Consider the following 27,196-nt stretch of genomic DNA (forward strand, 5'->3'; position numbering starts at 1 on the left):
GATCGCGGAGCCCTTCTGGAGACCAGGGGGCGACGCGCCCGGAGGAAACTAGCTCGGACTCCGGCTGCCCAGACCCCCAGACCAGCCACGCGGCCGCTCCCGGGGTCTCGTCGCCAGGCGCGCTCCGGGCGCAGGGAAAGCCCGAGAGAGCCAAGCGCCCCGCGGGGCCAGGACACGGGCGCCTTGGGGCTGGAGGGACCCGGATGCTGAGGGTCCCCGAGGGAGGCCCCCGGAGGGAAGAGGGGGGTTTCGGAGGAGGAGGGAGACGACGGGGAGGACGTACAGAAAGGGGGGGCAGGAGGGGAGTGAGCGGCCGGGGAGGGCCGAGCAGAGCGGGGCTTTCCCTGGCTGCTCTCCACGACTTCCCCGGCCAGCGGGGGATTCCGGGCGCCAAACAAAGGCGGCGAAGGAGGCCGCGCTCCGCGCCCAGGTCCTCCCTCCGCGCCCCGGGCCAGAGCGGACAAAAGCCCGCGGCCCCGCCCGGCCGACACCCGATCCTCCCCGCCCCGTCTCCGCGGTCTCCCGGCGCAGACTGCAGACCATCTGCGCCCCGGCCCGACCCGCCGCACTCACAGGATGGAGGTCTGCGGCGCCACGGCGGGCACGGCCTCGAGCAGCAGATGCATGCAGCGCACGGTGCTGCGGAAGCACAGGCAGCGGCTCGGGCACCCCGCGCCCGGTCTCTGGGCCACCGCGGTCAGCGCCGCCCAGACGCCGCCCAGCAGGAGCGCCAGCAGGCAGGAGCGCACGGGGCGCACGGCCATGGCCACGGCGCGCACGGTCGCTCGGACGCACGGACCGACCGCGGAGGCCCCGGCGCCTCCCAGGCCGGCTCCGGACTGCGCCCGCCCGCGCGGCCGCGGCCCACGTCCCAGCTGTGTGGGGGGCGGGGGGCGCCAGCTGTGCACATGCGCGCGGCTCCTCCCTTCCCGCCCCCACCTCCCCAAGGGCAGGGGCGGGGCGAGGACCTCCGGCCGGGGCGTCCGCTGGCTGCGCCCACCTCCCCGCCCCGGGCATCCCGTGCGCAGCAGACGCCAGGGTTTCAGTCCCAGGTCTGCAGTCCGGAGCCGGGGCCTCGGCCATGCGGCCCCGCCTCGCCCAGCCGCGGTGTCCACATGTGTGCGAGGAATTTCTGTTGTTTTATGAAACACTCTCAGAGCTCACTATGCTCCAGGCACAGTTCCAAGCTGTCGCTCTCTGTTCTCTCTCCCTACACACACACACACACACACACACACACACACACACACACACAGAGGTGGGCACCCCGCTGAGACCTGAGGCCTGTTAACCGCCCACCTCTGCGCCTGCCGGCCCCAGGGCACCGCTAGGAGCCCGAAGACCGTGCAGAGCCCTGGCCGCCTGCTGGTCGGGCAGAGTCCCAGGCCCAGGAGTCCCCGCCCCTGTGACACAGAAGAAACCCTCTGGCCACCACAGTGGGATTTGTGTGAAGCCCCCGATGGCACAGCAGAAGCTGGGGAAGCAGGGAAGATGCGGATGACAAGTACTTACAGCCTCAGTTGCGTTCTAACACACTTTCTGCACCGCCGGTTCCGTCCTCCTACAGAGGACATAGAACAGTCACTTTGACGCTGTGACCTTTCTGCCCAGACACCTCCAGGCCCCTCTGTTCTACATGGGGACACCCTCAGCCCACTGCACCCCAGTGGCAGCAGCCCCGGACCAGCTGTGAAGTTGATGTTAGTTGTACGTGCTGGGCTGTGGCGTGTCGGAGGCAACACTACGACCAATGACTGAAAGAAAGTAAAGATGCCCGGAGGGCGTGTGGCCGGGCCTCGCCCGTCAGTGTAAGGTCCTAAGAGTGAAAACCGAGGTTTCCCGGAGAAGAGATTCTGCCTCAAGACTGCGGTCTCAGCTCCTGCTGCAGTTTCTAGTCCCCGGCCTGCCCGAAGGTCTGGACCTGCCAGCACCCGGTCACGTAAGTGATTCCTCAAAGCCCATCTCTGTCCTCCCTTCTCTTCCCTTCCCTCCCTCCCTCCCTGTCCCCCCATTTATCCTCCCACCCGCCCACCCATCCTGCCAGGGTGCTCTCCGAAGACCCGGACTGGCCCACAGCCACGCAGGGCGCTGGAGGAGGTGTAGTGGGAGCCGGGGCCCCTCCTGGGTGATGTAGGCCTGAAGGAATTCGCGTCCCTAGTGAGCTCCTTAGTTACTTCAGCTGCTGAGCTTCGCCTTTGTTCACTGTGTCCCGCGTCTGCCCCCTAGAGGCCCACGGCGGCCTCGCACCGCCGGGATCTCGACCATCCCCCCTGTCCCGGAGGACAGGAAGCCCCTGAGGTTTGCTGCCAGAGACCCAGGTGAAATGTCCCGTTTCCCTCTATGGTCACTTTCCAAAGCGGATGGCCTGCCCCAAGCCTGGCGTCTGTCTCACCGCGAACGTGCCCTTCAGGTGTTTGTGCCGCTCACGAGGTTTGGTCGTTCCCGAGACCACACAGCTCAGGTTGATGGGTGCAAGGTGCTGTCTCCGCCTCAGTCCCGTTTTCCGTCAGACGTGGCCCTGGAGACCCACAGAAGCCACGGCTGCCCCCACTGATCCCGCCAGGGCTGTGCACACGTCGAGGGCCTGAGCCTCAGGCATGCTCCCCGCCGCAGCGTGGCCCCATCTACAGGTGGAAAACCAGAGCTTGGAAAATCTCAGGGACTTGTCCAAGGACTTGCAGATAATGAGGGAGGGGGAGGGGGGAGGGAATGAGCTCTGTCACATTGGTGGGGATCCCCCCAGACCCTTACTGGGCTGCAGCGCCCCCACTGATGCTGCTGGCATGCTGGGGAACTCCCGGGCTGCAGGGGCCACACCTGGAAATGCTAGGACCTCTGTCCCCCCACGCACAGCCCACAACCGGAGGGCCAGTCGCTGGCCCTTGCCTGGGGCTGAACAGGTCCGCCTCGGGCGCAGAGCTGCTCTTGCTGAGCCGGTGCCCTCAGCCCGGGTCCACTAGTCCATCCGGCTCTGCTGAGGGGACCGATTACTTCCTGCTACCTCTTGACAGTGTCTGACCTCACCTACCTGTCCCTCTCCCGACTTGACAGAACACTCTGAGGATTTATACAGAAAAGAACGTGGATTTTGGAACATGACAAGAACTGCGAGACTGCCTCACCAAACCTGCGCCCCGGGCGGCTTTCTCCCTCTCTCTGGGCCTCAGTTTCCCCAGCTGTACCAGGAGGAGACCAGTTCCTACTCACAGACCTGGTGAAAAGTAGAGGAGGGAGTGGGAGCCCTCTGCCCGGCCACGCTCCGTCCAGGCAGGTGAGTGTCCCCAAGAGGGCCCCAGGTCTGGGTGGCCCTGATCTGCAGGGCCAGGGGCCATTCCAGGGCCGGTCGTTGGCCCCTTGCAGAGCCTGGCCATGCCCGAGGCACCACCTTCACCACCTGCAAATCCCCATGAGTGTCCACATGACTCGCTCATCCCTGCCCGCAGGGAACAGGCCCCGGGCTTCCGGGGTGAGTGACTCCACCGTGTCCAGGGCTGCAGCGACCCACTCAGAGGCTGTTCTCCACAGGCCTGGAGGCCAGGAGGCCAGGGTGCAGGTGCCTTGGGGTCGGCCCCTTCTGGAGGCTCAGAGGTCAGTCTGCCCCAGGCCTCTCTCCAGTTTCTGGTGACACTGGCCAGCAATTCCTGGGGTCCCTTAGCCGTGTCACTGACTTTTGCCTCTCTGGTCACGGGGCCCTGCCCTGTGTCTGACTTCATGCAGGGTTCTCCTCTGCTTCCAACCATATTGACTTCAAGCCCATCCCATGACCTCATCCTAACGGGACCACACCTGTGACACCCGACGTGCCGAGAAGGTGGCCTTCGGAGCCCAGGAAGGATGCGGTTCTGGGGACACAGCCGAGGTGCAGGGTGGAGGGAGGCTCCGAACCTGTGGCCCAGCGTCGCAGCAGAGGAGAAAGTCCACATTTCTATTCTGACGTTCGTATTTCTGTGCGTGAGCCTGGGCTGTGCGACAGACTGTAACACAGGCTGTACCGCAGACAGGGCGAAGCAACAGGTGTTTCTCACCGTGTGGCCGCTGGAAGCCCAGGTCATGCTCCAGCTGGTCCAGTGTCTGCCGAGGGCCCTTTTCTGTGTGTCCTCCTGGGGACTGGGGTGGAGGGAGGAAGGAAAGAGGGAGGGGGGAGGGAGGGGGAGGGGGAGGGAGGGAGCAGGGGAGGGGGAGGTCCTCTGTCTCCGTGATGAGGGCACTAATCCCATCACAAGGCCCCACCCTTGGACCCCACCTTTTAGGTCCCCGTCCCCGACACTAGCACACTGGGGGTAGCTTTCAAAATATGAAACTCGGGGGGGACATAACCGTTTATTCCGTAATCGCCCCGGTGGGAAATGCCACCTTCCAGGGTAAGCACGGGAGACGGAGGCTGTGTCACGCCCAAGTCAGACCCGAGTGCCCATGGGCCAGGCTCTCCAGCCCTCAGGTCTTCCAGACGCTGACGTTATGGGGTGACGGCGCCGGGGTTCCTCACGGCCACCCCACCCCAGGACCACCTTTCTGAACCACCTGAGTGTAAATCGTCAGGCTAAAGAATGTTATGCAAGGACGTAAGACTGGGACGCACCTTTCCAGCGGCCACTGGGTTGAGAGAGACACAGCGAGAGACATGCCGAGAATGGGCGCCGGCGGCCGTTGCACGTCCCTGCCCAACGGACACAGCCGTGTAGTACCCTCTGTGTAGTACCCCAGCTGTCCGTCCCTCTGCCCAGCTCCCAGCACGCCTGTGCACACCTGGTGATACCTGTTTCTTCTCGGTTGTTGACTGGCCTTTGTTACAGGTCCAGCACCTAGAAGGGCCACTGTCCCCGTGACTGCATTCCCGTCTGAGGACTTTCGAGCCTCGTGAACTCCCCCAGCTCCTCAGCGCTGAGGACTCAGGGTATGAGGAGTGTGCGTCCCTCCCTAATCTCCCTTCTCCTCGGCCAGGGCTTAGGTGGATGGCCAGGTGCGGGTCACCGGACCGCGTCCCCCCTCAATGAGGTCATCCTAGGAGTGGGGTACAGCGTGGCCTGAAGCTGGGTGCCGTCCATAGTCTAGCTGCATTTTTAGGGTAGGATTCAGTCTTTGTTCATTTCATTTTCCCATTTTGTTCAAAGACTGTAGCACATACTTCAGTGACCAATGACTTTTCGGGTGTCAAGTGATTGAAATATGACTGGACACCCGGAAAGGCTGGAGGCCAGGAGGTGGCCGCTGGCGTCACCCAGCGGAGTCACGGGCCCGCCCGCCCCTCGGCTCTGGTCTGCGCCCTCTCCGCCCCCACCTCGGGGCCCTGACGCAGACCGTGGGTCTCCGCAGCCTCCTCCTCAGCCCTCCACAACCCTCATGAGATTCAGGAGTGTTTCTCCTTTAAAAACTCTGTGTCGTGGTCCAGGGTGAGAGGACGGAGCACAGCCTCCGTCTGGGCGCCTTGTATGGCCGAGTGGACGTGCGGTCGGCCAGAGGCCCGGGGCAGAGCCCTCCCCCGTGTTCTCGGCCTCCTCACCGGCTCCCGCCCTCACCTCAGCCTGGAGGCTGTGCTGCTCCAGGGGGGGCTCATGCTCCTCCTTTTCCTTCTTCCCCAGGGAGGCGCTCGGCTTCCGGAACCAGCCCCGGCCCAGGGGCTTCGCTGCTCCCCAGCGCCAGGGCCTCGGGCCCCGATGCCCCCCACACAGCGGGAGGGCGCCCGGCGGGTCACGTGTTCTCAGCAGTTGGCCTTGTTGGTCATTCGAGCTGCCACTGCTGCGTCGGAGTGTATTTGCAGCTTTGTTTTCTGTGCTTTTCAGCTGTGTTTAAAAAATACTCTTATTTATGTTTTACAGGAGAGGGAGATGGAAGTATCGGCGTGAGAGAGAAACATCAGTCGGCCGCCGCCTGCACGCCCCCTACTGGGAAATGAACCCAAAACCCGGCATGTGCCCTGACCGGGAATCAAACTGGCGACCCTTTGGTGCCCGGGACGACGCCCAGCCGACCAAGCCACAGAGGCCGGGGCCTGCTCAGGATTGTATCACAAGCACCTAGTAACAGGCCTCCTCACCACGCTCCACCCCCGTGGCGCCCCACACGGTGTGCTTGGCCCAGCAGCTCGACCGTCCCTCCACGCGGGCCTCGGGCCGCTGTTTGCTTCTGTGCGGTCAACGTTGTTCTGGTGTTTAGGACCGACCTCTGAGATCACTGCGTTAACTTCGAATGTTATGAGATGTTGGCGCCGCTACCCGCTGGCTCTCAAATGCTCAGCAGCTCCGCCGTCTGGCTCATACGGGGCATGTCTTTCAGCGATCAGACGGCGGACCCGAGTCGCTGACTCGTGCTCGCTGACTCGTGCTCGCTGACTCGTGCTCGCTGACAGGACACCCTCCCTGTGACTGCATCTGTTCCCGGGACGAGGCTTGGCACCCGCCGCCTGGAGATGACAGGGGTCCTGGGGTCCTGAGGCCCCTCCGTGCCCCCGCGTGAGCGCCATAGGATGAGCAGGTGCTCTGCGGGTGTGTGGCAGCAGTGGACCTCGGAGCAGGGATGCCCACTGGGCACGCATTTACATTGTACAAAGATTAGGGGGTCTCCTCCTCCAATGATTTCTTTTGGGGCCTTGTGTCTATTATAGGAGAGCATTTCTGGAATTTTAAAGGGTGACTTTTACCAACATAAATGATGGGGTGAGTCAGCATGAAGTCCTGGTTGGGTAATTTGAGTTTCAGGGGTGGTCCTCGCTGGTGAAGCACCTGGGAACCAATCATGGGTGGGGCCCTGGCAAGTCCTTGAATGGGGGACACTGAGAACAAGGCATCCGCCCTGAGGCTGAGCCATCAGGAGGCATCAGGCCGCTGTCTGTCTGTCCAACCATCTGGGGGAGGGTAGGGAGGCAGGAGCTGCTCAGGAGTAAGAGGCAGGGACAGCCTGGCGGGTGTGGCTCAGTGGCTGAGTGTCGTCCTGTGGACTGAGGTCCAGGTTTGATTCCGTCAGGGCACCTGCCCGGGTTTGGACTTGATCCGCAGTAGGGGGCGTGCAGGAGGCAGCTGATCGATGTTTCTCTCTCTCTCCCTCCCTCCCTCTCTAAAAAAATCAATAAAAACATATTTTAAACAAAGAGGCAGGGACAAGGGACGTGGCCCCAGAGAGCGGCGTGTGAGCCTTGGCGGACCAGGCGAGAGGCTGTGTGGGCTCGTGGGTCCGGCCGGTGCGGGTTCAGCGTGTCGGCGTCAGCCGTGTGGCAAGCGCTCGGCCGCTGAGCAGAAGGCCCTGCCTGGGGCCCTGCCTGGGGGACGCGTCCTCTCGCGGCAGGGAGGCCTGGACGTGTCCACTCCTCCTGGGCGCGCGCACCGCACCTGTGGCCGGGTGAGCACGTGACCCTGCTCAGAGACCCGTCGTGCTACAAATGTGACAACACCTTTTTATTTGGAGTAAAGATGTGTTAACATCCAGCATGACAAAGTTTGTACAAAGTTCACAATTTAAAAATGAAGTATCACTGCAACTTGTGATTCACACATTTATAGCAAAATTAAAGTGTCAACAAACCCATGCTGTGTCGTACAAAAATAAATCAAACCTCAGTTCCACGAGAGCACAGTAAATATTTATACAAAATTCTGTCTTAATAAATGGTTACTTAAATTAACTTAGAAATGAATATGAACAATAAGTTATAATAAATAAACTCTGATGACTCACAATAACCCCTATGAAAGGTCAGCATTCTAATGAGACACTTTGTGGTCCCCTATATAATAGTCACAGATAACTGGGATTGGATATTATTACCAACGTTAGGTGAGCAGCAGATTTGTGCTTAGACTCCTTCCATTGTACATGTGATAGTGAGAATCCAAACCGAGACTACCTATTACTCTACGAAAGCATCACTACGTGGGCAGAGAAGCTCGGACACGATGCGGGGATGCGATGCCGATATGAACAGCAGCCAGGGCGGCCGGCCGGCCCGGACGTGGCAGCAGGTGCCGAGCACCTGGGTCAGCTCCGCAGGCGATGCTGAGCGTGGTGGCGACTACGCGCGAACAGCGGGTGGCTCTCTGGAGAGGCTGCGGAGTTGTGGTCCCGTGGTCCCCCCAGCTTGGCGGGGATCCTCGCGGAGCGGAGTCTGTGCGGTGAGCGGATCAAGTGCCGCGGGCTGTGCGTCCGTCTGTGCGTCCGTCTGTGCGCATAGGCCAAGGCCGGGCGGCCAGCGTCAGCTCCTCGTCGGCCGCGGGTGTGGGAACTGCACACCTCCGCACGGACACGTGGACAGGTGAGTGCAAATAGGCGACTGGCACGTGTGGGGACAATGACCCTGTAAGTCCTGTTCTGCTAAAAATATTTTTTTTTTATTTTTACAAAACCCATCTTTTTTTCATAACAAAATTCGAAGCACTTTTGTACTTCCTGCATAACATCAAGACATGGGAGGAAGCGATGCATGACATGTGATCAGTCCACACCAGCGTCCCGGGACGGCGGGGGCGCAGCCGCCTCTCCACGCTCAGACAGGCCGGGAGGCCATGCAGGAGAAGGGCTGGCGCACATGGTCACTCCTGAGCTGGCCGCCTCAGGAGGCTCAGGACAACGCTAACCACAGGCCGTGGGCTGCCCTGCGGCCGCCCTGAGAGCTCTGAAGGCCGCCGACGCTCCGAGGCCTGGCGGGAGGCCCTGCGGCAGCTGCACCAGCGGACCCAGCGGGAAAGTCAGTCCAGTCACGCGGAGACTCACCCATCATTTCCCTTTATGCCCCAAATGTAAAACGACGACGACAACAATAATAACAGTTTTAAAGGGGGAGGGGAAATAAATACTCTCAGACTATCTTGGTGCTTAAATGAAAGCCCACGGACTCTGTTGGGCAGCCACACTCAGGGAGACAGTTCGGGGCAGGGCCCTCGTGGGGGTGAGCAGAGGTGATTCCAGAGTTTATTGGAAACGGGAAGGGACATCTTCACGCCGGCCCCTCTAAAGCCCTGTCTGAACCGCAGTCCCCACGGCCGCACCGTGCCATGCTCGGGAGCTAATTTAAAAGTGCTGCTTAAGCTGCTTTGAGTCTTCTGCCAAGTTTCCATGGCTTGATGCTGTCTTACAATAAATCACTTATTTCTTACAGTTAATCCATAATGCCATTTCCTTGGAATGCAAAAAACCTCATTACTGCCCCCACCATACACCATCCTCCTAAAACAAACAAACAAAGAAATCACATAATAGTTCCAAGCATTGTTCAAAAATAAAGCATTTTCTTTGCAAACAATTCTTGCTATGAAACAATATGCACACAGAACGTGTCTCTGAAATCCAGAGCCCTCCACGCGAGGCGGCATGGTCGTGCCGGAAGCGGCCGCAGCCACCGCCTGGGCATTCAGAGCCGTTGGTTGTTTTTGATTTTGTTTTCTTTCTTTCGTCCATTTCAGTTCAAAATACTAAAACGTGTAATCACTAAAGCATTAAAAAGAATGTACACTCTATGGATCTCCATCCGCTCACCTCTTCAGAAATATAGACCCATGTGCATACATCAGAGCCACAGACATTACACGGAACCACTGATGTCAGCGTCTGTGAAAACGTACAGAGTGTGGATGTGTTCAAACTATCCTGCAGGTGCTGCCTCTAAAGCAAGACACGGTCACTGCGGGTCCTGTGAGCGTGACTGTCAGGCAGAAGGAGCGCGGCAGGCTCTGCCAGGAAGCGGCAGGGGACGGGCCTCCTGGCAGCCACGGCAGCCTCTGCGCCGCTGGTCACACCTGGATCCCTCTGACAGCCTGCTTTATGTTTTCCAGGAGGGCTTTATTCTCTGGGCTCTGATAACGATCTTGATTTGTGTACATGTCCGTCAGAGTGGTCACGTATGCATCAAAATTTTGTTCATTGATTGGGTCCTACGAGATATCAAATAGCAGTTCATGTGCAACTTACTTTCTCATCAGGGGCCACACCACACACAGCATCACCGCCTCGGGCACCACCTGCGCCGCTCACAGGGCCTCCTCGGAGCCATCGCGCTCCACGGCGCCCGACCCCCCACCGCTCTGGCGCTAACGCCACGGTGGGGCGGTCACCGAGCAGTCACAGAACAGACATCTCCTCCGCGGCACGCGCGGGGCCACTTACCATGTGCGGCAGCTGGATGTTGGCCAAGCTGTGGATCAGGGACTGGCTCAGGTTGGCCAGCTCGTGGAGCAGGGACTCATTCTGCTGCTCGATCACCTTGTTCTCCTCCTCGATGGTCTTCAGGCTGGTCTCCATCGTGGTGATCTGAAACGCACACGTGTGTGCCCATGTTGGGGTGTGCGGGGTGTGGGCTCCCGCGGTGAGGGAAAGCCGACCGGTGCAGAGAAAGCACCTCTTCGCTTAGATAAAAGGCTTTGGAGTCAAGAGTCTGCATGTTAAGGGTTCGGCCTGCCTGCTGCTGGTGTGTGCTGCTCGCTAGTGTGTCACTGCCCAGAGCAGCAGGTCTGAGGAGGGGCGTGGAGAAGGCCGGGGGGCTCCCGGGCCCGCAGACTTGGGCTCAGTCCCCACCAGCCCACCGTCCCTGTGCACAGTTTCCACACGCGGCTGCTCCTGTTAGGTCCCTGTCCTCTCTGCTGCTTTGACGGGGCGGGGCCCCCGATTTGTAGTGTTTTACTGACCTGCCACTAACACTCCTTTATCAGCCTGAATCCAATCTGCCCAGAGAAGTCCTAAAGCGTCAACATATTTGAGGGTGTCGCTGCTGCCACCCCCCTCGGCCCCAGCGACACTCGGGAGCAGGGCCTCACACACTCCTGGCCGGGGCGAGGCAGTGTCCCGGCCTGCTCCGCCCTCCCTGCTGCCGAGAGCACTGCTGCCGCCGTGGTTGTGGCTCTGGTGTGGGGCCGGCTCGCGGACACGGCAGTGGAGCCGCAGAGCAGCCGGCGCGCTCGGGGACGGCATCCCGGGCACCGCACCCGTGCCGGGCGTGCGAGGGTGCCCGAGTGCCCTGCTGGATGGGGGCGGGCTCTTCCGCACCCACTTTCCCTAGTGCCCTGAGCTCATTTTCCACCTGTGGGCCGGGGCCTCTGCCCTCCGTGTTGCCCAGGATGCCCGGAGGCTGTGGCCTTGCTGGACCAGCTGGCAGACCCGGCCCTCTTTCTGGAAAGGAGACTCACGGCCCAGCCCGCACGCCGAGCAGCTCCTGTGGATGGCAGACGGCGCCCGCCCAGCCGGCCACACAGCCCGGCAGTCCCACAGGGTTGCTGCTGAGGCAGAGGGGGCTCGGCCGCCCAGCACGGAGCACGGGCCAGGGCCGGGCCTTCCTCCCCGCTTCCCAGGGGCGTCTTGGGCAGCGCTCTGGCCACGGCTGCATCTAAAGGGCTGAGGCAGCTCTGATGGAGTGTTTGCTACAGAAACAGGCTGGCACGCAGGGCCGGGTGGGGTGGGGACAGCAGCCGGCACCTGGTCCTGTCGCCCTGAGCCATGGGCTTGTGGCCGTCACCTGCTGTCCTCAGCCTCGGGGAGGAGGAGAAAGGAGTCTGTCTCCGTCTTTGAGGAGCATCCAGTTCTCCATGGCCAAGGGAGGAGCCTCTCGGGAGGGGCATGTGCGTGTGTGCATGTGTCTGTGTGTGTGTGTATGTGTGTGTACACCTGTGTGTGCATGTGTCTGTGTGTGTGTGTGTGTGTACACCGGTGTGTGCATGTGTCTGTGTGTGTGTGCACACCTGTGTGTGCATGTGTCTGTGTGTGTGTGTATGTGTGTGTACACCTCTGTGTGCCTGTGTGTGTGTGTTTGTATGTATATAAAGGCTAGCTAGGGCTCAAGTTAAAATAAGACTTATGCCCAGTTGGTGTGGCTCAGTGGATGGGGCGTCATCCGTGGACTGAGAGGTCCCGGTTCGATGCCCAGTCAGGGCACATGCCCGGGTTGCTGGCTTGATCCCCAGGACAGGGCATGCAGGAGGCAGCCGATCTGTTTCTCTTTCAAGCCAATGTTTCTGTCTAACAAAAATCAATGAAAACGTATCCAAGGAAAAGACGCGCAAGAGGGGCAGACACAGCTGAGCAACTGCGACTCCGTGGCGCGGCAGGCGCAGTTCCTCAGGCCGCTCTGGACACCGCGTGCAGAGACCACGCTGCTCTGGCCCTGGGGCAGCAGGTGCCCGTCTTCCCCAGTTCCCACAGCTGCTCGGGTGAGCCAGGGGCAGCTGCTGCTCAGCCATTTCTGAAGCCAGTCTGTTTTCGCTCCGAGACCCCGTGGAGCCCTGGGGTATGAGTCAGTGCAGGTGCAGCCACCAGGACTGGTGCCTCTGGGGGGACCCAGGAAGCAGCCCTGACACACTGGGCCCCTCAGTCTGGTTGGGAGCAGCTCTGGCCTGGCCCAGCCCGCCCGCTGCGCTGGGTGCGAACAGACCAGTTCACTGTGTGGTCTGAGGCCTCTGGGAGCTCTGCCTCCATCCAGGTCGGACTGAGCAGACGGGCGGGGTGTCCCTCACCTCACGGTGTCACGGGCAGGGAGGGAGAGCATGGGGGGGGGGCATGAACAGCCCAGAGTCAGGGAGGTGACTGCGCCCTTATCTTTGAACAAGGAGGCAAAGGCACCCACGGGCTCCATGGCCTTGCGGCTGGGCCGCAGCCCGCGACCTCAAACGCCGAGGGCAGTGGGGAGGTGGGGGGCCACACCCAGGCTCCGCAGCTGCTTCCGGGAGCTCAGAACGGCGCTGCCAGGCTGACCTCCTTGGGCCAGGCTTCACCTGACTGCAGCACACCCTCTGCCCTAAGACAGGGAGCGCCGGCCCTGGCTCAGCATGTTCCCCCACTTCGGAGACCCTGGGCTTACCTTCGGAAGCAGAGGTGCCACCCAAGGCTCATCTGAGGTCACCCCTCATCAGCAGGTCAGTGAGATACACACTGACCCTTATGACTCCTTTTTGAGACGCAATGGAAGTAGATGCCGCTGGAACGGGTCTGTGCACGGACCTCAAAGAGCTCTGAGGGGGCAGGGAGGCCGCAGGGCAGATGGGAGCATGCACGGGACCCCAGGGCCGCCCTCAGCATCTCGAGCCCTAGGAGGCCCGTCCAGGCAGCACAGCCTCACCCGGGCCCTGGCCAGGCTCGGTGTCCAGGCGCATCGGCAGCGAGGCAAGTGCGCGGGGCTGGGTGACCGGCACACAGGAAGGGCGTGGAGGGAGCCGGGGGGAGGCCAGGGGGCACCAGCGGCGGACCCAGAGGGCTGTGCGTCCAGAGGGCTGAGCGGGGCCGCCAGGGGCTGGGCAGGGCCTCGTTCCACAGGAACACGGTGAGGTGGGAGCACCATTCCTCTGACAGCCAGACAGACCGAGGCTGACTCTGTCGTCTTGTTCCTGCCAGAAAACTGGGCTCATGGCTGAAGGAAGGAGGTGGTCATGGGTCTTCTACGGGCCAGTACTTCCACCAGACCTTGGCCTGGGCAGGATGCAGAGGAGGAGGAGTGGAGGTTTGGAAACTGTTCAGAAGACTCAGACCTGTGTCAGGCGGGCGGTCAGCCAGGCAAATGTGGGGCCCTGCCGATCACTGTTCTGCCCCCCGCCCCCCAAAGCTCCAAAGCTGTGCCATCGGTGGATGAGGGTCAGCAGGCTGTGACCTCCACCTGGACTCCTAGAACCTGGGCAAGTCCCTGGACCTGTCTTGGCCTCTCCTGAGAACCCATCAACACGATCGGTGGTGCAGGGGCCCTGGAGGGGGGCCAGGTCCACGGGGGGAAGGGGCCCAACAGGACAGAACCCTGCCTTACCTTCGATGCCAGTGCCAGGTCACTCTGCCTCAGTGCGACCCACTGCGGAGCCCACACTGGCACCGGCCCTGGGCAGCTCCCAGAGGGCGGAGGGGGCCTTGCACACAGGCAGCCCTGCGCGCTGTGCCGTTGCTGGGGCTCAGCTGAGGGAGTCACCTCTCCAGGGCTGAGATGCTGCGGTGTGATGGGAGTCTCACAACACCCCCCCAAGGGCCGCTGAGTGGGACACCCGAGCACAGCCTGCCCTCGGGTGCTGTGCAGCTGCTCAAGGGGCCTGTGCCCGCCTGCCCGCCCTGCTACTGTCCGCTGCACAGCTCTGGCGTCTGCGCAGACCACATCTGGGCCTGCGGCCTGAACACATGACAGCCTCCCAGCCCAGGGAGCAGACGTCCTGCTGAGGCCCTGGGTAGCAAGCGAGCCCCACACAGCCTGGCAGGGAAGGACGCAGCTGGGCACCGCGGGGGCCGGTGCCTCCGGGAGCGGCCACTTGTGGGTGCCAACTCCACACCAGAGAGCCCAGGGCCACTGGCTCCCACAACACAGCCCCAGAAACCGCAGCTGGAGACCTGATGGGGCCGGGTGGGAAAATGGGCGGCGCAGAGGGAGGGCCCTTCCCGGAGGCGGGTCCTGGGCCTGCACCTGTGCCCAGTGCAGGCGGGCGGCGCCAGGCCAGACGGCTACCTGAGTCCTGAGCTTGATCATGTCGGCCTCCATCTGCGAGTTGGACTCGTTGAGCTCCTTGATCTCCTCGTCCAGCTGCTTGATCTCCTCGTCGTTCTCGATCCCTGCCGCAGCCAAGGGGACAGGGTTAGAGCAGGGTCTGGGGCTGCGCGAGTTCTGTTCTCTCGTGTAAACGAGTAAAAAAGTGTAAAAATGAGTAAAAACGTGTAAAAAGTCACATTTGCGTGTCCAGCCCGCTGCCCTTACAGTTGCGGCAGCTGAAACCAGAAAGTCAGCGGGGCACAGAGCCCTGCACCGAGGGTGACCGCCCAAGGCTGGCCCTGCACTCGCCTGGGCGCGACGTGCCTGGTGCTGCCGCCCTCCCACCCTCTGCCCCGCACACAAGGCCCCAACCGGACTGGGCGCCTGCTAAGGGCAGAGAGACCGCGATGCTGACGAACTTCAGGTCGGAGGTCACAGAAGAGCTCGCCTTATATTTGACCTTTGACAATACAATGACCATCTCGTTCTGAGTGACAGAAAACACTGGTCGGCTGGCAGACTTGCCAGGTTGTGAAGCGCCTGCCTGGGGGGGGTGCTGGAGTGGGGGTGGGGCAGGAGGGGCGCGGCTAGGGTGGGGTCGGGTGGGACTGGGGGCTGGGGGTGGGGCTGGGTGCCTGGCTCTGTGACCTGGCCAGGGTCACGGAGAGCCAGGGTCAGAAAGACCCCGGTCCTTTCTAGATGGGGCATCCGGTCCCCGGGGGCTGAGGGTGCCGGGGGAGATCAGGGCCGTGAGGCCTGCACTCCTGCCCGCGGATGACGCCCATTCCTGGGGACCGCGGTTAGGAGGCTCCTCCGCAGACCAAGGAACCGAGGAGCTGGGCTGAGGGCAGCGGGGGAGACCCCACCCTCCTCCCTGACAGAGGGTGAGTCCAGCTGAGAGGCAGGCCCAGGACACCTGAAGCACCACAGATTGGGGTGCGCTCCTGCTCACGGCCGCTGAAGGGGCAGAGCCGTGTCCGTGTCCACTCTGGGTTCCTGCCAACGGCCTCTTCTGCCCACGGATCAGCCTTGGGGTTACTGCCGACTTTCCGGACAAGCTGATCTTCAGCACCGTGGGGTCTCCCTCCTCTCTCTGCCCACCCAGGGGACGGGGGCGGGGCGTCCACAGGAAGCTGTGGGTCCATGGCCCCGAAGTGACACTTCTGTCCTCAGTCCTTATGGTGTGTCCCGCAGCGACCGGAAGGGCCCAGAAGAACGTGGGCAACAATCTCCCTCTCCATCAGGTGCACCCCAAGTGCAATTCACGGTGTAATAAACATACCGCTGGCGGGGCGTTCACCCTTTCTCGGGTGTGGCCCTCATCCTGTCCCTCTTCTCTATGTCTGCGGGGACTTTTATGGAAATCTGTCAACGCCAGGACCTGGGCTGGCCGAGGGGAGGCCCTGACTGGAGTGGCCTTGGGGCTGCTCCTGCCGCAGAAGCCGAGACGGGCCTCAGGATAAGGACGTTGGCGCGTGGCCCTTCCTGTGTACAGTGCCTGAAGGTGCCTGTCACCATCAGAGGGGCTGGCCTGAGGTCCCTGTGCAGTGCAGCAGAAGCCGAGACGGGCCTCAGGTCAAGGACGTTGGCGCGTGGCCCTTCCTGTGTACAGTGCCTGAAGGTGCTGTCACCACCAGAGGGGCTGGCCTGAGGTCCCTGTGCAGTGCAGCAGCCCGAGCGCTCAGGAGTCTGGAGAGCGAGCCCGAGGCGACCTCGACAGCCTGATGCCTTGTGCTGTGACGGTGGGTCTTCTCCGAGCCGGGACCACAGCTCGCTGTGGCTCCTTGGAGGAACCATTCTCGGGGGACCCCCAGAGTGAGTCCTTCAGGTGTTGGGTTTTGGATCGTTCTTGATGGAAGGACAGACAGAGGGAGCTTTTGGACACATTCGTTACTGTGAAGGCGCATGGCTTGGGGAGGCTTTGTGCTCCGCACTCACGAGAGGAGAGAGAAGCTGTCCCCCGATGCAGCTGGGCTCATGCACACCAGCTCCTCAGGCTTGGGAGGTGGAGGCACAGCTGAGCCCCAGAAGGGCAGCGCTCCTGCCCCACAGCCCAGAGAGCGGCGGAGCCCGTCCCGGTGGCCTGCACCGTAGCCTTCCCCTGAGGCAGCGTCTGTGGGAGTGGGACACGTCTCTGGTCTTTGCACCAAAGGTGCTTCGACAGGTGAGGACAAGACCAACGGCCCAGCTCCAGCCAGACTTGGGCTGGGAGGGCCTGGGTCGGACCTCCCACTGCGGCTTCTCCAGGTGACCTGGGCTCCCAGGGTCGCACTGTGGACACGTGTGTACTAGAACCGAGAGCAGGGAGAAACAGCTTCATGCAGACTCTGTTCAGACGCTGAGAAACGGGTGACGGGGCCCAGCGGGGCGCCCCCCGCTGGCCAGAGTGGCGCTGGGTGCGGGTGCAGGGCGCCCAGGAGGTGAGGTCTGGGCCGGGCTCCTGCGCCCAGTCACGGCTGCCGCTTGTCTGCACTTGTCCAGGCAGCGGCGGTTCTTCCGGCCAGAGGACTCGGAGTGCCGGTGCCTGGCACACGGCTAGCGGTCTGCGGCTGGGGCTCCTGGCGCGCTGCGTCCCGCTCTCAGCCCTGCAGGCCTGACCAGCGAGCGGTGCCTCCGGGACGGGTCCCGCTCTCCTGCCCGTCCTCCACTGACTGCTGCTTCCTTCACCACGTCCAAGCCCCCCCGCGCTGGTCAGTCTGCCTGCGGATGTTTGCTGTCACGCAGTGGTTGTTGGGGGTGAAACGTAATGCTACATATTCTGGAAAGGATTTGTGTGTTTTCTCCCAGGCACTGAGCACGGTCTCAAGACGGCTTCCTCGTGCTGGCCACTGGGCGGCAGGGCAGCGGAGCAGGGCCTGAGGCCGGAAGGTGTCGCCCTGTCTAGGAGCCCCCTCGCCAGCACCCGCTGTGCTGACCCTGACCTGGCCCGAGGCTGAGGCGATTAGACTCCATTTTCATCATCAATGGACCTTCCTCGACATTTTCCCAACAATAGGTCACTTACCCCCAGAAGTAAAGAAATTTTGCCTGAGATTATAGTTGCCCACGTGCTGGGAGCATCTGCAGGTGCTCGTGAGCCCGGGGAATAATGCTAATTTCTGTCACTGCTGTCACGTGGGCGCACTATTGTACCGGTCCTCGGAGGGAGAAAGGAAAAAAGAGGATGGGGTTTCTGTCGTTAAAATCAGACAAGCAAGAATCGTGGCTGCTGATCTGAGGGGAGACTGTGCCCCGCAGCCCGCTGGTGAGAATAAAGCACTCCTCCACAATCTGGCTGTGCGTCTCTGGTCATCTCGCTGACATTACAACAACAGGAGCGGGGGTGCTGGGCTCCATGGACCCAAGCCCTCAGGACATGGACACCGTGATCTTGGCTGTCTCCCAGTAAAGGAGAGGCTGCATGTTATGGAGCAGGACCTGTGGGCCCCATCCCCCGAGAGCACAAGACGGGCAGGTCGATGCCCAGAGCAGAGCTGCGGGTCTCCAGGGACCCTGCTCTGCCCAGGCCATCCTCCCGAGACCCTCTGAGGGCTGGCAAGGACCCTGCTCTGCTCTCAGAGGCCACCGGTGTGCGGGCCGCCTGCAGCTCGCACGCGGGGCTCTGTCCGTAGTCATGGCTCCAAGCGTGGGTGCCGGGTGTGTCCCTGAGGGCCAGGGTCACCTTCACACCCACTGCCCAGCACATGAGCTGATGTGTGTGCTTCTGGCTCGAACCCCTGGGTTCACGTGCGGCTGATTCACGAGCACGGGGGTGCGGCCAGCAGCACCTGGCAGCGGGACAGCGCGGCCCACGCACCGTCCTCGAGGGGCCAGCGCAGCCTTGCGCGCGGAAGAGCCCTGCAGAGCCCTCAGCGCTGCGCTCGGGGCCTTTTAAACAGAGGAACCACCAAGAAGAACACAGACCTTCAAAGGCAGAGCACTGAGCAGACCGGACAAGGACCCTTGTGGGCCAGAGGAGCTGGAGCCAGAAGGCGGAGGCCCCTGGCCCTCCCTCAGCGGGACGAGCCTTGACGAGACGGACTTCTCGGCCTGCACTGGTCTGCGTGGCGTAGGCGGCCAGCGCACGCCTTCGGGGTTTACAGACCATTTCTAGCAAGTGGCGAGTTCACAGATCGGGAATCCGCAAGATGACTGAGGGCTGGCACGTCCCCCCACACCCCAATGCACTCAGGAAGAAACGCGCTTTGCAGGCGGAATTGGGGACAGGCCAGGGGCCTCCGCTCTGCTCCTCGGAGGAGGCCGGGATGGGGGCAGAGGCACAAGGGTGAATTCTGGGAGAAACTGCTGGAAGCCTGGTGCGGGACCCCACGACCCCGGCGAGAGGCGAAGGGGTGCTCTGGGGAGAGCTGCCTCGGGTGACAGGCTGTGGCTGAGGCCAGTCCTGAGCTTGGGGTAGGGCTGGGGTGTGTGGGTGCGGGGGGGGTGTCTTGCGGATGGCAGTGGGGTTGGGGGCGTGTGGGGGCTGGGTTACCGTTGCTGGCGCGCTGCCGGATGGTCAGCATCTGCTCCCCGGACAGCTTCGCCTTCTTCATTGCCGACGTGGCCCGTGGGCAGCCCGACAAGCTGGAGACGAGACATGAAATGGGTTAGTCATGGGCCTCGGGGCAGACACGGTCAGATGCCAGGCCAGGCACCAAGTCATGTCCTCGGGCTGCATGTGGACTCGGGGGCATGTGGGCACCAGCCAGGGTGCCGTGCAGCCTGGGGTCTGGGGAGCGGTGGGAGGACGCGTGGTCACGTCCGCCCTCCAGGGCTGCTGGGCTGTCACATGTCTTCCTGATTATGGAGAGTGTCCAACCTACACCCGCGCTGAGTTCAAGCCCGAATTCAAGCTCAAGAGTGAGAAGCAGGGGATGAACTCCCCGCCCAGACTCAGCGCCGCTCAGGCAGACCTGGGTCACCGACCGCTCAGCCCTCCACCGGTCACTTTGGAGACGTCCTCATCTCCTGGGAAGCTCGGAGTGGGCGCAGCATCACCGCGTGAAGGTCTGCGCTGGCCGGCTCCCTCGCTCGGAGGCGGCTCCTCCCGTTTCCTGCTCACTTTGCACGGGCTCAGCCCCCAGGCCGGCCCGGCCCCTGCGCCGCGCCCTCCGCTGCAGCAGCACGAGCTCCACGTGGACGCTCTGCGCTCTCAGTGGACGGACACCGCACGGTGCTGCTCGCGCACGTTCAAGTCCCAAGTGGCACTCACGTGTCTTACCCCAGGGCCACGTGCCCCGTCCACAGCACAGCGGGGCCCGCAGCACCCACCAGCTGGGACACAAGCGAGAGGTCAGCACGATGTCCACCCAGTGGCGCCCCTGACACGGCGAGGCCACCTGGCCCTCTGCGGGCGCGTTTCCGGAGGCACCTCCTGGGTCGGGGCGGCTCACACTGACAGCGGTCTGAGGGACGGCAGGGTCTCGCTGTCCACGGTCACACCAGCTCCTGCGCTGTCTTCGGGGCCACATGTGTGGTGGTGGGTCTGTGTCCTGCGGCCGCCCGTCGTGAGATCAGCGGTCACCGTGTCCGCTGCTCTTCCCAGAACACTGCTGATGGGCCTCCAGATGTTCAGGGGCAGGGACCATGGGCCTTCGACCAGAGGGCCATCGCTAGCCCCAGTCCTCTCCCTCCCCAGCCACCCCCACAGAGAACGCCGGGAGCAGAGAGCGATGGGACCTGGACAGACTGTGGGTGGGGACAGGAAGGCACTGGGGGCCCAGGAACAGCTGTCTCCTGAGGGGTCTCTGCACCAGCACCCAAGGCCTGCCCCTTGCTCAGCACTGTCCATCCAGTGACTGGCCTCACGCGTGTTCCCTGAGGTGTGTTGCTCCTCAGACTGTACCACCCCTTCTCACTGTCGCCAGAGTCCGGGGACTCTCCCCGGCTGGGCCCCGGCACATCTCTGCCGTGCCACCCTGCTAGGGAACGCGGCTCCGCAGAGCAGTGTCCGGAGGCCTGAGCTGTGTCCTGGGGGCCCTCCCAGCCCGGGCCCCCCTGTGGAGCCCGCTCCACTGCCCTCGTGCCCTCGACGGTCCCACGGGCCACACTGCAGCCTGGCGGGCGCACAGTGAGCACGGGTCTGCGTTTGCTCCCTGCTCCCCCAGCTGACCTCCCAACTCTTCTCCCCGAAGCTGCCACAGAACAGGGCCAGTGTGCCTGCACCCGCGGGGCCCCTGGCCACGACCCCGTCAGCAGCCCTCCTCCCAGGGCGCGGGGTCCCCAGCTGGTCTTCGTCCTCAGCCGGCTCTGTGGTCCACTCAACTGACTGCTGGGGCCCGGCCGCCTGTCCTCGGAGACACGCCGTGGATGCAGGCTCACCAGGTGCCTCCCGCCCAGCCCCCTGCCCGAGGCCGAAGGGGCGGACAGTGAGACTGGCGCCCAGGCCTCAGGGGGTGTGCAGCAGGCAGGCTCAGGCGGTTCCCCCGGAGGCGGGGCACACAGACCCCCAGACCCATGCTGAGGCTCAGAACTGATGCGACGTGTCTGTGGCTTCTCTTAGTTCTCGATAATGAAACGCCAGCTGGGTGACAGACAGCGGTGGTGTCACGCCCGGCACGAGAGACTTCAGCTACAGCCGTGAAGGGGGTCGGGAGAGAAAGCAGCCCCTCGGACCCAGGCGGCCTCCCTGCCCTGGAATCCGGATCAGGGGGAGCAGGCCGGCTGGGGAGTCCCGTGAGCAGGCGCAGCGCCATCTGGTGGCAGCTCGGGGAAAGTCCGTATGCTGCGGCGGGGTGTGGACCCCAGGGTAGAGTTCCAGGGAGAGTCCTGACCTGGAGACCAGAGGCCCTTACGGAAACGTCTAGGGCGTTGCTCTGAGTGTGGACTTGGAAAGGCACAGAATCTCGATTCTGGGTCCCTCTGTTCTGGGCTGCAAACAGTTAACCCTGCCGCCACCGCCCTCCCTGGGCCCCAGACATCTGCAGTGGCGCCAGCACCAGGAATTCCAGGGAGGGTTCCAGGGAGGGTCCAGCCAGCGCCATGGGAAGCTTCAGAAGGAGGCAACAGGGCTGGACTTTTATCAGGATGTTGGCCCCAAAGGGACGTCCTTCAGAACATCACAGCTGAAAATAGCTAATAAGCAAACATTTTCAGGGGTGTGTGTGACTGCCCCCCGGAGGAAAGGAGGTATCTGAGAGCCACTTGGGGGTGTGGCTCAGAAGCTGCGCCCAGCCAGGCAGTGGCTGGAGACCAGGTCCCTGCAGAGTCCTGTGTGTGACTCGGCCCCAGGACACCCCAGGTGCAAACGGCTTCCTTGACACCCGCTGCCCCCTCCACCCGCTTTTCCATTTGCTCTCTTCTCTTCCCCTCAGGGATGAGATGCTCAGGGCAAGGGAGGCCCGGGGACCGGCCTGTGTGCAGAGGCCGCGGTCCCGTGCAGGGAAGGAAGGGTGTCCACAGAGAGCTGCTCTTCATCGGGGACAAAAGGACACCCCGAAGTGGACGCTCAAATGTCAGCTGTTGGAGCTGCAAGATAAGGGGTCCAGTCCCATGGTGAGGAGCACGGCCAGTCCCGTGGGGCGTGGACACGATGCTGCCCTCTAGCTCTGACCACCGCGCCTCCTCCTAGCAACTGTCCTCTCTGCTCGCCTCTCGTGAAGGTCGAGCTCCACTCAGGGCCAGTCGTCACTGGCTGTGCCCACAGCAGGACCACAGACGCCCTCACGCCAGGGCCTATGACTGGACCGTGTCCGGAAGCGGCCTTTGCAGATGTGGCCAAGTGAAGATGCAGCTCAGTGGGCCAGGCTGGGCCCTGCCAGTGACCAGTCCTTGCAAGAAGGAAACGTGGGCACAGACAGGAGAACAGGCCACGTGATGATGGGCAGACACTGAGCAAGTCCCGGGATGGCCGCCCCAGCAGAAGCCGGGAGAAGCGAGGAGGACCCTCCCTGGAGCCCACGTCGGGGAGAGAACATGTGTGCGGTCTGAGGCCACGTCTGTGGTGATGCAGGACAGCTCAGGGAACTGCACAGCAGTGGTTCTCCACCAGTTCTGGTGCCCAGTGCAGATGCCCCCCATTTCCCCACAGGATCTCTGTTCACTTCCTGTGTGTGACCATCACTGTGGACACCAGCGTTCACCCTGAGCTGGCTCCGTGGCCGTGCCACGGGGAGGGGAAACCGAGACTCAGCCGGCCCTGGAGGCTGAGTGGTTCTGGAACGGCCCAGGCCCAGCCCCAGAGGAGGGCTCCGGGAGAACCCGGGCAGTGCCGCAGGCCCTCTGGGAGGAAAGCTGGGCCTTGGGGCCTGGGAGTCGGCCTGTCCGAGTTGGCCCAGGGCAGCACAGAGCCTTGCTGCCTCCTCTCGGCCTCCTGGCCTCCCAGCCTGGTTTCCATGAAGCTGAGACGTGAAGCCCCCTGGTCATCGGCCTCCGGTTTGCCCAGACCGGCGATCCCTCTACAGTGAGCCTCGGCCACTCGACAGCAGACAGGCCTCTCCTAAGACCATCTGACTTGTATCGCCCGGACACAAGCGAATGGACATGGATGGGGCTGGCTGGCTCTCCTGGACATGCCCTGCTGTCTTCGGCCCAGGCCTTCCGCACGAGGCCTGGGGCCCGATGACTAACTAGTCTACAATGCTCGTGTGCCCAAAGCCACAGCCTGCCACTCGCGCGGGGCGTGCAAGGCAGGATGCGCTGCCCTGACTTGCGAGCTGGGACACCAGGCGCTATGCAAGGGCCATCAGTCCCTTCTTCCTCTCAGCCTCGGGGTCACCCAAGAGACACTGAGGTGCTCCCAGCACCCTGCCTGGCCAGGGGCACTCACCTGCGGTGCGTCAGGAAGCTGCCGCTGACGTGCCCGGAACCGTCACACCCAGGTGTGGGGCAGGACATGCCCTCCGTCTTGACCGACTTCCAGGAGAACTGGGAGCCATTGAGGTACCCGTCCTTTTGCCTCTTGGCCGCCAAGGGGCAGCCGGAGGCACTGCGGTGGGAGGCGTACTTCCCAGTGATGTGGCCCTGGCCGTCACACCCAGGGACGGGGCACCTGAGGGCAGACAGGAGACACACACTTTATTGCCTGCGGTCACATCCCCGGCGGCCTCCACAACCTCCTCCAGGAACCTGACGCAGAGAGAAAAATCACACTCTACTTGGGCAAAAGAAAAAGAAGGAAAAATAATTAACCGAAGGGCACCACCTAGTGGGACGATGGAGCACTTCACCCTCACTGGAAGACACGGCTTTCTGCAGAACCACTGCATTTAGGGTGCACACACGTCAAGCCAAGAAGACATCGCAGGGTTATTTTCAAAAAGGCTATTTCATTAACCAGTGTTTCCCCAGGAGCTAGAGAACATCTGTTTACTGGGCCACGTTCTCCGGACGCCATAAAGCACCCCTGAAGCCAGGCAGGATTTCAGCAGGGGAGCAGGATAGAGAGCCCTGGAGTGGCATCAGCAGGAAACTCGCCGTGGGGGCGTTCTGGGGAATAAATGGAAAAACTGCGGCTGGCGCCCAGGCCCTCCCTGCTCCTGAACCGCACCCAGGCTGCAGCTGGGCCGCGGGCACCTCCAGACGCAGACCGGGCCCTGCAGGCTCCTCACCTGCCCGGCTGGCGGGTTTGCCTGCATTTTCTTCTAAGTAAAGTTACCTGCTAAGGACTTGGCATTACCTATTTAATTTGATACATTTTAATAACTTTCATTTTAAAGAATTTTTGTCTTAATAGAAAGTTTTCTGCATAGACATTGAGATGAACATTTCAGGGAGACAGCATCAGGTCCGTCGTACGGATTTTTGAGACCCAGGCTCCCTGGGCGTTGGTTCAGGGCGAAGGGGAGTCTGAGGCCCCACAGGTCAGGAGCCCAGGTCCTGCCTGAGAGAGAACAGCTGAGAGGTTCGTGGGCTGGAGCCAGCACAGGCCTGCCTTTCCCGTGACTAAAGTGCAATCTGTGGCCAGGGGGCGAGGAAGTGCCTGGTGTCTTATCACCCCGAACATCAGACTGGTGGGTGTTTGCGGACTCCTCATTCAGAACTTGGACCACGCGACTTGGGTCTGGTTTGAATGATCTGACTGTGCAGCTGACATGGCAAAGCACGGCTCCCGCGACGCCCATGGCGTCCCCTCAGCGTGGCAGGCCAGGCCCGCAGCCCCAGCTCACCTGATGGGTTCCTGGTCTTCTTTGTCCTCCTTGCTCTGTGCTATCCTGATGCCGCTCTTCTTGGCTCTCGGGCAACCTGAGAGACTGAAGAGCAAACAGGAGCTCAGCCGACCTCCCACACTGCCCTCAGGTCCCCGCCCGCACCGACCATGGCTCCCACTGGACTCTCTCCAGAGCCCCACTTCCCAGCATGAAAACAAAACTGGAGGTCCCCCCAGGGCAGCCCGACGTGCTCTGGAAGCACCCCTCTCAGTGCTGGCCGGGCGTCGCCCCAGCTCCAGGCCCCCGCCTGGGCCTGCTCTCAGGGGCGCTCAGGCTGCTGGCTCTGACTCACAGCTCACTGACTTCCACTTTCCCGACCACCAGCTGAGCACCAGAACCCAGGAAACAGAGCTAAGCACTGACCAACGTTTTGAAACTCGTTTTCTGCTTAAAACGTGTAAATGAAAACCCACTGCTCACTGCCCCCCGCAGGAGCTGCCCTGTGGGACCACAGTGCGGACCCTCTGGGCCATTTCCAGGCGGGCAGGCGGCGCTCAGCAGGGACACAGGGGTGCTGCAGACCTCAGCTGCCCTGCCTGGACTCAGGGCAGGCTGCTTCCAAGCCCGGGGGTCCAGTGGGCGGAGCCAGTGCTCAGGGATCCAGACCCTTGACTACCAGCCTCTGCCTGTGTTTGTGATTCCTCTTCAGGGTCCAAACCTAACCCACGACGTCACTTCGCTTTGAGCGAGGCAGAGACTGCAGGGCCCTCGGAAGGGGGGAGGCAGCGGTGCGCCCTCAGGAGTGGGGAGGCCTGTGGTGCGCCCTCGGGAGTGGGGAGGCAGTGGTGTGCCCTCAGGAGTGGGGAGGCAGTGGTGTGCCCTCGGCAGTGGGGAGGCAGCAGTGCGCCCTCGGGAGTGGGGAGGCAGCGGTGTGCCCTCGGAAGGGGGCGCGGCGGAGCGCTGGCTTGGGCGCCGCTCAGGGCTCCTGGGAAGAGCTGGTTGTTGGCATCGGGGGCTGCTCTTCCTTCCTGAACAGTGTGAGTTTGTTTTCCCTCCCCGAAACGTCAGTGGGTCCAAACAGCAGACGTGAAGAAGACTCTGCCCTCACCCCACCCCGCCAGCCTGCAGAGACCACAGGGATCTCCTCCAGTGACTTGCAGCCGGTCCGTCTGGGGGCTCCTGTCCCACTCACTGGGAAGCGGAGGCCGCAGCCCTTCCTGCCCCTGCTCAGCGTCCTGGAGCTGTGCGCGGGCTGCCTGTCCTGACCCGCCATGGCTCAGCACCTGCTCCGAGCCTCCTGGATGTCGCCCTAACTCTGGAGTGTGCTCCCAGTGCCTCCATCTCTCACAGTGTCCTCTGTGCCAAGCGCCACCCCGCCTCCCCACTGCAGGGCTCCTGCCCATGTCCCCACAGGCGGCCTTGCCAACGCAGGGCTCATCATGATCCGTGTCTCCATCTGCAGTCGTGTGTTTGGGAACACCGACAGCCCTTCCCGAACCTCGCTTTCTCGGGGTGGGGTCCAGGCCCAGCTCCTGGAAAGAGCGGGCGGACAGCAGGCCAGCGCCCGCAGACTGTGCTGCGGGAAGTGTGCCTTGGGGCCTCGGAGCAGGGGAGATCCGGCCGGTCGCTGCAGCCGGAACCCGAGGGCAGAAGAGAAGCCACCCTGTGGGAGTCGGATTCACGTGGCCCTGCACCAGGGCCACCACGGGCTCCGGCCTGTGCTGCTGGAACAGGGACAGCCGACTCACGGGCCTGGTCCTGTGCCGAGGCCATCGGGGAGGGGGCGGAGAGTGTGAGCTGCCTGGAGACGGCTCTTTGAAGGAAAGCTGGAGAAAGGGATCTGTTTTTGTTTGAAGACAAGAAAACAAGGTGCCGCGTGGTGATGATGTGAGATTTCTGATGGCCGTGCTGGTCTTCTCAGTAAACAAGGGCGCAGCGGAGGGTGAAGTCTGATCAGGGGGGCGTTTCTGACAGAGCATCATCTCAGTCAGTAAATATTGATGAACGTGAACTTAGGAAGGTTTCAGAGATGATGCAGAGACGGAAAAACCACAGCACTGTTACAACCAAAACAAAAGCACACGGGTTGGATCCCATCCAGGACGGGCCAGGGCGCTGGACATCAGAGGGGCCCCCGGCAGGGCCGCTCAGGCTTGAGTAACCACGTGATGTCTAGTGCCACCACGCAGTCTCGCCGCAACCTGCTTCCTCCAGCGCAGAGGATGTGGTGCCTGTGGCTCTGGAACCAGGCCCAGGATGGTGCCTGGAGGACGGGGAGCCAGGCTGTGTGCTCTGTGTGTGGCGCCGTCAGCACCAGCTGGAGCGCCGTGAGCCCAGTGTCCTTTGCAGTCCATGTCCGGGGAGTGGGCAGCGGAGGCCAACCCTGAATGGAGCCACTGTGCTTGGACTCCCGGCCGTCAGGGTCCGACAGGCCCAGGTGGTGTGATGGCGTCTGTCCTTTGCCTGTGCCCAGCTACAGGTCCGTCCGCCGAGGGCGAGTGTTCCACTCACACTGTGCTCAGGGAAAGGACCCCAGGAGACACCGCGGTCGCGTGCCTCTGACGCTGACCCCATGAGGCCGCATACGACTCCACACCCCGTCCCGCCACACCCCTGGGTCAGCCCGGCGACACCTGCCTGCCTGCAGCACCGACACGTTCAGACCCACGTGCAGGAAGGGTCGGAAAAGCGCGAGTGGTGCACAGGATGCCAACAGCACTGCTCA

At 62.6% G+C, this 27,196-nt stretch overlaps 1 protein-coding gene across 1 annotated transcript in view; it reads right to left on the reverse strand.

Moving 5' to 3' along the window:
• Positions 1–7,556: 7,556 nt before the first annotated feature.
• Positions 7,557–27,196, reverse strand: part of MYT1L (myelin transcription factor 1 like) — a 149,619-nt gene continuing 129,979 nt past the window's right edge. Inside the window, exons 18-23 of the mRNA XM_036262841.1 lie at positions 24,490–24,573; positions 23,151–23,372; positions 18,876–18,967; positions 14,384–14,487; positions 10,090–10,233; positions 7,557–9,857 (exon numbers count right to left, since the gene is read on the reverse strand). Coding sequence (XP_036118734.1) covers positions 9,717–9,857; positions 10,090–10,233; positions 14,384–14,487; positions 18,876–18,967; positions 23,151–23,372; positions 24,490–24,573 — 787 coding nt within the window. The 3' untranslated portion in view covers positions 7,557–9,716. The remainder of the gene's footprint in view (positions 9,858–10,089; positions 10,234–14,383; positions 14,488–18,875; positions 18,968–23,150; positions 23,373–24,489; positions 24,574–27,196) is intronic.

This window comes from Molossus molossus, unplaced genomic scaffold (assembly GCF_014108415.1).
Source record: "Molossus molossus isolate mMolMol1 unplaced genomic scaffold, mMolMol1.p scaffold_m16_p_15, whole genome shotgun sequence".
NCBI lineage: Eukaryota > Metazoa > Chordata > Mammalia > Chiroptera > Molossidae > Molossus > Molossus molossus.